At 32.5% G+C, this 12,921-nt stretch overlaps 2 protein-coding genes across 6 annotated transcripts; both read right to left on the bottom strand.

Moving 5' to 3' along the window:
- Positions 1-123: 123 nt before the first annotated feature.
- Positions 124-3,936, bottom strand: LOC124930193. Its single transcript, XM_047470549.1, has 3 exons — positions 3,743-3,936; positions 2,760-2,958; positions 124-2,646 (listed from the first exon to the last, which is right to left on the bottom strand). Exons 2-3 carry the CDS (start codon positions 2,878-2,880, stop codon positions 443-445), a joined length of 2,325 nt encoding a protein of 774 aa, XP_047326505.1. The 5' UTR covers positions 2,881-2,958; positions 3,743-3,936; the 3' UTR covers positions 124-442.
- Positions 3,937-7,413: 3,477 nt separating this feature from the next.
- LOC124931553 (probable inactive receptor kinase At5g58300) lies at positions 7,414-11,005 on the bottom strand. Of its 5 annotated transcripts, none has more exons than XM_047472045.1 (3): positions 10,833-11,005; positions 10,679-10,744; positions 7,965-10,008 (listed from the first exon to the last, which is right to left on the bottom strand). In XM_047472045.1, exon 3 carries the CDS (start codon positions 9,969-9,971, stop codon positions 8,124-8,126), a length of 1,848 nt encoding a protein of 615 aa, XP_047328001.1. In that variant the 5' UTR covers positions 9,972-10,008; positions 10,679-10,744; positions 10,833-11,005; the 3' UTR covers positions 7,965-8,123. The 5 variants fall into 5 exon arrangements, with proteins under 5 accessions (XP_047327999.1, XP_047328001.1, XP_047328000.1 ...); XM_047472044.1 differs by having other exon boundaries at positions 10,686-10,744; XM_047472046.1 differs by having other exon boundaries at positions 10,839-11,005.
- Positions 11,006-12,921: the final 1,916 nt, after the last annotated feature.

Raw genomic sequence — 12,921 nt, 5'->3', positions numbered from 1 at the left:
AAAAGAAACTTTTATTATAAAAATCAGTTTATTGGCTAAAAGTTAACATTTTTTTCAAAAGAAAATCGTATCTGTAACATTATGCAGACAATATATATAAACAAAGATTATGACAAAGCCTTTCACAAAATACTTCAATTTATAGAGTAAATTGGCAGGTTCCAAAGTATATCATATAATTTCAATACCTAGATCAAACAACTAATTAACAATTTGGTTTCAACTTTATCACAAAATTCTGAAATATATGAATATGAACATATAAAAACAAGGGTGCATATGAAGTGAAATTACAAAGTAAGCCTTAATTCTTGAACTGGATATAAAGTAACCACTTAATGACTTGGTACTGCAGTTGATGCCTCCTGCGTTCTTCAAACTAACAGAGATGAGAGAAAAGAAGTTGCAGGAGGAATCGTTATAAAATGATGGGGGACGACGATTATGAAAGGGTTTGTTTCAGACGAGTACTCTTTCCACGGAAGAACACTTGGCTTGGAGAAGAATATCCCATGAGTTTATGAAGAGTCGAGCTTGATGCTGGCTTTGCTTTCTCAATATTGGTCGATGGCACTCCTTTTTCGTTTACATTTCTGGATCTTTCCACCACTGGCGAAATTGCTCTCGACTCTTCAAACTCAGCGCCAGTTGAGAATTTTTTGGTTGCCCGAATACGAATACGTGTGGATTCTGCATAAGAGCGAACCCCACTTTGCACATTAACTTCACTAGGTGGTGGTGCAACCACACCGGAAGGGCTCTGGATCTTAGGAAGCATGCAATTATCATTCTCAAAGGAAAACCTCAGTACATGCGAGCAAGAACCGCATCTCAGCCGATGAGATTTCTTATTCTTGAAAACCACAAAATCTGTGGGCAATTGTAGCAACTTTGTGCAATGATAACAAACAACGAAAGGGGCTCCTCCAACTGTCGGTCGAACCTGCTTCTTACCCGAGTGAAGCCTGTCCTTAATGAGATTCTTCATGACATTATTATTTTTATGACAAATGTCGTCATATTTCCAATCAGAGCTCAATAGCGAAGAATCGGACCTGTAGAAATTCTGGGGGCCTGAACGGCTAGGCCGACGATAGTTGCGACCCATTTGGCATGGAGGTAACTCAGCAGAATAATTCCTAGTCCGAGGATCAGCTTGATGTCTACTGTAAGGGGACTCGGCTGAAAAGGCCGTTCGCGAGATCTGGCACTTGCGAGAATGGACTTCACATCTAGAATATGTTTCTGCAGCTAATATGGGATCGTAAAATGGGGGTCTACGCTCTCTATTTGTATTACATCCTCCGTTTGTTAACTTCCCTCTTACATTTTCCATTGGTACGTGAATATCATTAAGCTGATCTTGCAGTTCATTGATCATTTCAAGGAGTTCCATTTTTTTGTCTTCAGCATACTGGACTCGGTTGACTACATCAAAGTTCCTCCGATTGTGGTTCAAGTCGTTGCATCCACAAGTGGATGTGCTTCCATAGTCAAAAGAACGGTAGTTGTTTGGATGAGTAGAGAGTCCAGAACGATGCTCAGTTTTTCGATACGGGATTCTCACAGGATAGCCATATCTTCTATCTTCAGGCAATTCATACTGATGCAACTTCTTGCATTCCATGGCGTGATCTTTTTCAAGTGATGAGAAATTCCTCATCTGATCATGCAGTCGTCTCTGAGGATAAAGGGGAGGAGCTTGATCCTCAATTCCATCGAAGGATGATACACTGCCTTCGTAAGAAAAATAGGCTGCAGGAGCATCTAATGGAGGGATTTTTGTATCTCCTATTGTCTCATCTGAGCTTATGCTATGTACACTACGGAGAGCAATTGTCCCAGGCTGATCGTTCAAGAGACCGTAGGGAGGTTCAAGGTTGGTATCAGTTGAAAGCCTGAAAACAGAAAGGGATGAGTCACTCGAGCTTGGATGTTGGTCAAGATCAGTATTTGTTCCATGTGTTGGAGATGGATCTTCAGAGGAGGCAATTATGACAGAAGGGTTTGCATCTCTATCACATTCTCTTCCAAACTCATCATAACCAGTTTCTTGTGATAACTTAATTGGTGGAGAAACTTCAAAAGTGCAGTTACTATCTCCACTAGGCTTTAATATAAGATCTTTCGATAGCACATCAATTTCCTCCTCTTCATTGACAGTAATTCCAATATTCGGTGATAATTCATCATTCTCGTCAGTGGCCGAACTTTCATCGTAATTCTCCGATGGCGGCGATGATTCTTCGCTTTCTTGCTGAACAAACTCAGCTGACTTAGCAACTTCACATTTTACATCTTCAAGTTGCTTCTCGTTTTGATTGCTGGCCACATCTGGGAACTCGTTACCCTCTTTTTGCTGATTTGTAGGAACAACTTCCTCGGGATGGTTGATATTTGCTAGTAGTTTTTCATTATCAACTGTATGTTCTTGATCTACTACCTTTTCAGGTTCGGGGTCAAATGATGACTCTTCAATACCATGGTTCTCAATCTCCGTAGGATGTATCATTCTTCCTGTGGAAATCGCAGCTTGACTCGAACTCTGAGCCTCTTTGTCATTCGACAACTCCAATTCGTTCTCGGAGATTGTATTGGCTTCATCTTTGCGTGGTCTTTCCCTGATCATGTGATTCGGTCTTTTAGCTGAATGATACGGAAAAAAAATATCATCATAAACAAGTGTATCCATCAGTTGAAACCGAAACATCACATTTTGCTTGTCAAATGAGCAGCAATTACAAAACAAATCGTCCTACCTTGTAGAAAAGCCCCACATCCTCCACACTGGTATACAGGAATAGCTGCCAACTCCGGAAGAATTTCTTTGCATTTGGGACATTTAACCAGTCGAACTTTTTGAGCAGTCTGATTCGTCATGCTTGATAAATTGAATGGGATAAGTTTAAACTGTTGATATATGCTTACTTCATGCAAAAACTGGAACTTTCTCCAAATCTGAAAATAATAATGAGTTCAAAAGGGTCACATGTCAGATCAGATGTAAAGGAAATAACCTAAAATAAGTCTAGACTCTTTGGACGCTGAATCCCCAAATCAACCATTCTAGTGAATACCAGAAAGAACCGTTTATATGTGAAATATCTCTTCAAAATGTTTCATCAATGGACGGTCAAAATTTATGTGTGCAATGAAAATTCTGAGAACTTCCAATGCAGAATGACCAATAAGAAGCCACTAGGATTACTAAAGCTCTGACTGTTATCACCAAAACCTAATATGGCTTTTATCAAATAGTTAATGGTTCTAGCCCTAAATTGATTGTTATGTTAGTGTTACATATCCAATTAAGCATCAAATTCATGAATTAGAGGCGAACTACCACCAATCGGTTGCAAGCACATAAAGAGATTCTAGATTACCATAGGATTTAAGAGAAATGGATCACAGAAATAAACAATAGTAATAGCAATTCAGACTCGCTAGGTTTTAACAGCTTAATATGTCAAATTAAGTAATCAAGGGGGCGGTTTCCAAACAAAACGAAGCGAGATAGATGAAATTACTCAAGATTTTGAATCAGTTTGAAGCTCAGTGGCGAAATTAAACATGTAAGCTGGTTTTTGACAAGCCTAAAGAAGGCAAGATCGACGATTACAGATGTATACAATGGAAAAACTGGTACTGATGAAAGATTTAGCACAAATGTGCAGTGGTTCTGTATAATTACAAGACAAAACAGATAAGAAATGAAGCTAATAATGTAGTTTAGAAAGAATACCCTAGCTTGGTTGAAGGAATTTCACGACGACGACGAACTTCTTCTCCTCGATCCTTCTCTTTCTCTCTCTATCTTCAGTCTCCCGCCTCTGTTTTTATCTCTCAATTTCCGTGTGAAAAAAGCTTCTCAATATTAACATGCGAGACTTCTTCAACTCACTGAAATCTCCTTTCTCTCTCACACACACACACAGAAGAAAAATGAGCGATATCACATTAGTCAAGAGCGTGTTTCATTAAATACATTAATTGAGTAAATAAAACCTAGTTTGATTTTGGATTATTTCAAATTATTTCTATTTTAAAATTTGAATTTGAGTTAATAAGAATATTTTATTTAAACAATTTAATTATTAAATTAATATATAATATGACAATGAATGAATTTTAAGTTTAAACTTGAAGTAAGTGAGTTTATATTGTTGTAATTTTGTAACATGTAGATTGTATTAATACTATTTAGAGTAGTAAAGTATTATTTGTTTCTTTAAATAAATATATTATATATTTATATCTAAGATTTTTTTTACCTAAATAACTCTTATATAAAGGACTTCTTAATAGCTTACATCAAACATTCACTCCCATTTTAATTTATTATTTTTGTGACAATAATCTTATTAAAAATTGTTAACTATTTGTTATTAATAGCCAATTGATTGTATCTCTCGTATTAAAAAAAATTAATGATAGTACCTTAAACCCTAACTACACAATATGAATGTTTATATCATATAATACATCTTTTTTTTTATTTGAGCTATTCTTATGATTTTTTAATTTAATTTTTTTTAATGTTTTGTTTGTTGATATTTTTATGGATTTTTATTTAAAAAATCATTTGAGCTGTTCTTATGATTTTTTAACCTAAATAATTTTTAATGTTTCTGTTTGTTGATATTTTGTGGATTTTTATTAAAAAATAATAAAAACTCGCTAAAATACAAGAATTTTATTTAAAATTGAATACTTTCCGGTTCAATTTATATTAACAACCTCTTAGGTTGAAATATTGTGTTAACTTTATAATTATATATATATATATATATATATATATATTAATCCATCATTTAAATGTTATTTTTAGGATTTTTAATTAAAATGCATTTATTCTATTGTATTACTTTTCAATCATCAAATAATTTTTTAATCAATCAAAAATATTAAAACACATTTATTTTATTCTTACAATATTTAAATTTAAAATACAAACAAGTATTATAATAATTAATTAATTAAAAACCAAATTAACATACTTCTTCATCAAACAGTATATTTTTTTAATCTAATAAAACTCTTAAATAAACAGCATCAAACAAACCTTGGATAAAGGAATTGAAACAAACTCGTTTTAATCTAAATTACTTTTGTTTTTATTTAAGAAATTATAATATTAATTATAAAACAATCCATTTTTTCATTGAAAACAAATTTCAAATCATAATTCAAAATTTTGTTTTCATATAACTCTATATCAAACAAGATTGATGTTCTAACCCCATATAAATTACTACCAAATTTCATTGCTAAAAAATACTAAGAACAATTATTTAGATATTAATTATATATAATCAAACATATCCTTATTATCATACATGTTTTTGGACCAGTTTGATGGTCCTAGAGGAATATAGGTAAGAACTAATTGCACTAATATCAATCAACAACACATTGTTCTTGTTGAGCTTATTTTTTGTTTCTTATATTGCGTGGCGAATGATTAATCCATTCCAGTCAACTTCAAATTTTCATTTTATAAAAATAATAATAATTTATAATTTTTGTCAGCCTATTTTTTTAATTTAATGATTCTTTGAAACAAATAATTAGATTTGTAATTTAATTATAGGTTCAAGTTTTTCTAGCCGGGGTATGGGTTTTGTGAAGCTTGTTTGATCTTTTGGGTTTTTATAGATATTTTTTTTTAAATAATAAAAAGATTAGATTGTTTGAAATTCTATATGACAAATTATTAAAATGTTTTTTTTTTAATTTAATAAAAAAATGTAAAATATAAAAAATCAAACAAAAAGAAAATCGGCGCGTGTGCACCAAACGAGGGTAAGGCAGGGATCAGAGCACGTGTCAGCTGTTGACCGGATGATGAAGACAGCGGAGACTATGTCGGCATTTAATGAAGGCGGGTCCCACTCCAGCTACCCAATTCCCCAGCGTAAAGGGCAGGAAAGGAAAATAAATATGAGAGAGAGAGTGCAGCCCAAGGAAAATAACGACCCTTATGGGTCCCACGTCAACAATAACCTCATATAGTCATCTTGACGTCTATGTGACGCCATCACACACCAATTTAATGGCTTCTTTTTTTTTTTATGTAATTTTTTTAGAAATTATTGTTTAATGAAAAATGGAATAATTTCACTAATTTAATAAACAATAATTTAGTTGATCATATGAAGCCAAATAAGAACAGATCCATATTTTAAAATCAAACTGAACTTCCTCAACTAACCCCAATCAAACAAGCTGATACATATTCAACGAAAATGTTTTTAAAATACGATGGTATGTAAAGTAAAAGGTTGAAAATGAAAAGGTGTTCATTAAAAAAATTTAAATAAATTAAACTATTAGTTCAATTTTTAGACATTATTTGATGAAGAGTCTATCACTCTATCTACATAATTAAACAAACAAATTTGGTGAAATGTTTCTATTTTATCTTTATAAAAAAAATTATATATATATATATTAAATATAGATAGTTTTGTTGAAAAATTTAAAGACATATATGATATACTTATATCTTTGGGTACAGATTATTTGTTGAAAAAATTCTATGAATCTTCAATGATAGTAATAATTTGATACGTATTATTACGACGATTTATAAGATTTATTTGAAAAAATTTGTGATTTCGTTCGGGAGCTAATCATCCTTGTTGAGAATCTACGATCATTAATCGAGATTATTATTGAGAGGTTTGAATTGAGACGACGGATATGTCATACCTAAATTTTAGGCACTTACTCTAATTATGTTTTGGTAGATTATCTAGATGAAAAAAAATTGTTGAATTTTTAATGATCATAGTTGTTTGATTCGTATTATTCATAATATTATTATTACATTTTTAAGATTCTTTCAGAAAGATAGGTGACGTTGGTAGGGAAACTAATCAGTTTTTTTGTATGATTAGTTTGTAAAAAAAAAATATTAGAAAATCTTCTGCATGTAATGGGGTTTTGAGCTGCAATCCTAGAGGGTTGAAGGTTATTTAGATATAATATATGATTTATTAATCCGTATAAAAAATATTAAGTTAAATAAATAAAATATTGTTTAGAGTTAACATTTAAAATGAATGATTATTTTAAATGTAAAAACAACCTTTGATCATATAAGTAATAAGATACATATAACTCATTGCCTCATAATATTATACTAAGAATAAAATCTCATATTTTCATCTAACAATTTGTTTTTTTAAAAACATCAAACAAGCTCCAACCTCCAAGTCATAAAAGAAGATTATTATATTTCTCAATAATCAAATTAAAGTGTCTAGAAAGTAATTATAACCATAATCCCAAAAGTCAACCAAACAAATTTCTTGGTGAGATTAATTTAAAACTAAAAATGGATTCAAGACAAATAGTTAAAGGTCTATGAAAGAATTAGTCAATGTCAAACCTCTCAAATACTCGAACCCTAATTCCAGAATTGGTCAAGTCAAACCCTAGCTACCTCAAATATTCCCATATCTACGAGATCGCCGATCCACCAGAAGAGCCACACTCTTGCCAAACCAATTATCATCATCATGCCCTAGCCACCCAAAAAAATTAATTAAAACCATCACATCTGGGGAGATTATTATAATTTAGAAAAAAAGATGAATATTATTTTTATGAGATTGTATACGCGTAGCAGTTTGGATATGGGATTGAGTTAAATCATCAATTGGATACAACCAAGAATATTTACCATTTTATATAGCCATCTATATCTAACCTTGACTCTCAAATTATACAATATTATTACAGTCTACATCACATCACTAATTCCATATGGTTAGCTTGAAAACTAGGCCACCATGTTTAATCCACACAATCCAGGCTCAAACAGTCATTGTCTTCGCCAACAAGATACCACCATGGTTGAACAAGAGGCCATGACGGTATTTCATTAAACTTATATATTTCTGAGGAAGAACCTTCTAATTTAAAACGCGTCTAAATAAATCTCGGGTGACAAAAATAAATAAATAAAATGTTTACTCTATCATAATTAACATGAAGTTATTTAAAATTACAATTGGAATAAAAGAAATGGACAATTCATATGATAGCAAGTAAATCAATTAACAGTATTAACTAATTTCCAAACTACATGGAAATTAAGGAACAACAAACCTTCTACTCTAGGATGGTTTACTGTCCTCAGACGATGTTTGGTCTACATCAATCTCCGGCTGCCGGATATCCTCCATCATCCTTACAACTTCATCCATACTAGGACGTAACTCCGCCGCCTTAACCACGCAGGCAAGACCAATCTGCAGCAACTGAACCATCTCTTCCTCCACATTCCTATACTGCATCAGCTCAGTGTCAAATACTTCCGCCGTCCATTCCTCCCTCACAACCGACCGCACCCATCTCGGAAGATCAACCGCCTCTTCTCCTCCTCCCAAAACCTTCACCGGAGACTTTCCGGTCAGCATCTCCAGAATCACTACTCCAAAGCTATACACATCTGACTTTTGACTAAATTTCCTCAAACTAATCACTTCAGGAGGATCATAACCGGGGCTTCGCAATGTAGATGACCCTGGAAATGTCACCAAACCAGCCAACCCGAAATCCATTAAGCATGGAGTAAGATCTTCCTTAAGAAAAACATTAGCAGACCTTATATTCCCATGGATAAATTTAACACCACCTTCCAAATGTAAATGGAAAATTCCTGCAGCAATTCCTATAGAGATGTTCATCCTTGATTCCCAATCTAGAGGAGTTCTTTCAGATGATCCCCTATTGTTGTGTAAGAGGCTAGACAAGCTGCCAACGCTAGTATAATCATAGACTAGAAGTTTCTCGTCTTTTGAATAGTAATAAGCACGAAGAGGCGATAGATTCGGGTGCTGCTGCTGGCCTAACCTCCCTATGATCTCCATTTGTTGCTCAAACTCTTTCTTGTTTAAGCAAACTTCTCGTAGTCTTTTAACCACAACTGTAATACCCTCATCCAGAATTGCTTTATACAATGTTCCATAACTGTCCTTACCAAGAACTTCGGCTGATGCTCTCAATAGATCCTCTAGATCGAAGTTAAACGAGCATCCTTCAAAGAAAATCAGTTTGTTTCTCTCGGCTGCTTCTACTCCGCTACCAAAGTACTCTTCAGACCTCTCGTTTCCTTTCCCATTCGCGGGCTTCTGATCTTTTGGTTCCCCATTTTTCTTTAAGCAGCAGCAGTAGCAGACCAATAGAAGTGCCAAAACCAGAAGTACTATAACGGAAGAGACTGCAACTATAACTGCAATGATAACACCTTTTTTCCCAAGCTTCTTCTTCGAATTCCCAGATAGAAAATTGTTTCCAATGAATGAAGATGTCGGGAATTTTGCTAGAGAAAGTGGAACAGAGCCGTTGAGCATGTTATAGCTCAAGTTGAGTTGCTTGAGCCTTGGGAGATTGATCATGTTTGGGATGGAACCCGAAAAGGAATTGAACTGGAGGTTCAAGACGGTTAGATGGTTTAGACTATTGATAGTTGTGGGTTGAAGAGAACCGGTAAATGAGTTGAAAGACAAATCTAGTACATTCAGATGAGAGGAAGAAAAGGAAGTTGGAATTTCACCAGAGAAGTTGTTATGTTCAAGATAAATGGCTTGGAGGGATGGAAGAGAAGCTATTTCAAAGGGGAATGTTCCATTAAGGTAGTTAGAACGGAGGCTTAGAATTCTAAGAGAATCTAACTTCCCAATAGTATTATTTGGGATTGGACCAAAGAGACCTATACCTGGGAGATGAATGGAAATCACTCTCGTCCCATTTTCATCGCAGGTAATACCGATCCAAGAGCTACAGATTGGGATACTTGAGTTCCAGTTGAGTTTTCTGGCATGTGGGACGGAGGTAGCAAAGTTGATAAGAGCTTGCCTATCAGAATTCAGATCAGAATCAGAATCAGAATCAGCTTGCTGCGTTACTGAGACTAGGAGGAGAATGATCAAGAAGACAAAACTGAAGTTTTTTCGCTTCATTGGAATTCGTATTTGAACCAGAAGAAGCCCTGTTTTGCTGCAAAAACAAATGCACTTAGCCAGTCCAGACTCAAACGTATTAAAAGAAGATGAAACAATTACAATAAAAAGGGCATCCATCCATCCATCCCTTCTCAATTCAATTGGCATTATTATTATAGCAAAATCTTTGGTTACATATTCTGAATTCTACTTTAATGACAACGGATTTGAGAGTAACTTCAACTGATCTTTGTGGTCTTATAGTAGTAAGTAATATGGTTTGCAGGAAAAGTAGAGAGTTCAAATTAACCAAAAACTTAATGCAGAAGAAAAGTGCATGTTGACTGAATTTTCCATTATAGATTTGAGAGATCACACTTTCACGAAACATATAAATAAATGTGATCCACTTAGAAAAAGCTTATCCACTTCTTCTCACAAAGGGATAAAGAGAATCCAGGCCAAAAAAGAAGAAGAAGAAGAAGAAAAGAGCCATTACACAGTATAATAAAAGATAGATAGATATTATTGGTGGGGTTAAAAAATAAAGGCAAAAAAAACTCCATTAATTCGCTCCCTTTGTTCTTCCGAAAAGTAAAAGAAAATTCGAGGCTAGAAAGCGGACAGGCCAATCATCTCCACTTAATTTCATTAGAATTGACCTTATTGCTCTCATATGATATTCATATCAAACAGCAAATAAAAGTATGAAGAGAGGCGCTTACAACTTACAAGTGTGAACTATACTGTAATCAACATCAACAACAGCAGGATTCCAGATTCAACTTGCTCTGATAAGAAGAAGAAGAAGAAGTAAAAAAAGGTCAAATTAACGAAGAAATGAATGATTTACTGATGTGAAGAAGGCTGAATATATACAAATACATTCTGTCTCGCATTGAGATTTGAAAACAAACGCGCCGCCGGTGCCGGACAACGTACTGCGTACATGATAGAGTGATATATATATATATATATAGAGAGAGAGAGAGAGAGAAACGGAGGAAACCAGAAAGAAATTGGAGGAAGAAGATGAAGAAACAGAATGCAGAATTAGTGCGCCAATTCGTACTAACCGTTGCATAACAAATAAAAATAAAAAAATAAATAATTCCAAAATTTCAAAAGTGAAGAGAGGGAAATAAAGGAGGTGGGTAAAAAGAGCATCATCATTTCCATTTCTATAGAGTCATCAACTATTTCAAATGAACATCATTCTTCATTTTGACCTACACTACCACACAAGGCCCAAGGTTTCATTTCAATCATTTTGTTTGGTTTACAATATTAATTAATATATTAAATTCATCTTATTTTATTATTATACCATTTCAATCATTTTGTTTGATTGATTCAAGGAAAATAGTTTTAATGAGTAAGGCCTGCCGTTCTCATTTTAATGCCTTTTCATTTTTTTGTTTTTATAACTAATCTTAAATCCCTCACTATATATTCTTATGTTAGATCTATTCATATTCACATCATAAAATATTATAATACTTTATATTTTAATTTTTTTTACCCTAACTCGTTTTTACATAATCCATTATTTGTGACCGTCCTTTTAAGAAGTGTTAGCAGTGAAATTTAGTTAATTAGTGGAGTTGGTTAATTTTCAGCTTTGTTAGTTTACTCCACACCATGATAATATATATATATATATATATAACATGACATTCACACTCTCACTCTAACATAAAATATAATAGATAGAAATTGAACCAGACATTTTGGTTTCTTAAACTAACTCTTATTATTGAATTAGTGGATTGTTTTATTTTTTTTAATTTTATATTTTTATTATATACAGATATATATTTTAAATTATATAAAATTTACTCTCATGTTATCACTAGGGTCGACTCTAAGAATTTCGGTTCAATGCAAATTTAAATTTTGGGGCCTTTAATATATTTAAAATAATAAAAATTAAATTTTAATAATATAAAATGAGATATAATGGTTAATATATTATAATACTATTATAGTTATATATATATATAGTTAATATTAAAAGAGAAAAAAAATAAAAAATAAAAAATAATATAAAATTATTAAATATTAAAAAATAAGACCTATGCATAGATTGCACAACCTGCTTATCACACTAATTAATCCCACTAAGAACTAATTTTTCATTATAAAATATGAAATTCACAGTAATAAATGATAAAAAAAAGGAGCAATAGAGAGAGGGAATTTGATGAGAGAATTTGGTGAGGGATTGAGAAAAAAGAGAAATTATTTGATTTTTTCAGCATAAGATTATGCCACTAAATTCTCTTACTTAATCATTTCTCAAAAAAAAGATTATGATGAATAAAAGTTCAACCTTACAATAATTTACAATAATGAATATTTTCAAAAACATATTTATTTTAGATTATTAAAGAAATAAAAATTTAAAATGAAGAAGAATAATTAGTCATTTGACATCCTACTAAAAACACAATAAAAGCATGTCAACCTTATTATTAGACTCTCCATAGACTCCATTTGCATATTGTCATTCATCTGCCTGTTCATTAATGCAAATTAAAGAGCATTCATATTCATGCTAATGTTTGAAAATACAAACATTATTATTAACTAAAAGCATGTCAACCTTATTATTAGACTCTCCATTTGCATATTGTCATTGATCTGCCTGTTCATTAATGCAAATTAAAGAGCATTCATATTCATGTTAATGTTTGAAAATACAAACATTATTATTAACTAGCGCACGATTAATAATATAAAAAACCGTGAAAAAAATATTACGGTAAAAATGTGATAGTATTTTTAATTTTATTTTTAACCGTTTTAAATTTATGGACGGGTCAACCCACAATCCGACCCAAGTATCCATTTACTCTCACATATATATTCAAATTAACCACAACTCTCAATCCGGTAATCCGGACACTTTCAAAATTAAGCATCATTATATATATATAGATTAGTTAGTTAAAAAGTTGAACTTATA

Source organism: Impatiens glandulifera, chromosome 3 (genome assembly GCF_907164915.1).
Source record: "Impatiens glandulifera chromosome 3, dImpGla2.1, whole genome shotgun sequence".
NCBI classification, from domain to species: Eukaryota; Viridiplantae; Streptophyta; class Magnoliopsida; order Ericales; family Balsaminaceae; genus Impatiens; species Impatiens glandulifera.
This window is presented reverse-complemented; position numbering and strand designations above follow the sequence as displayed.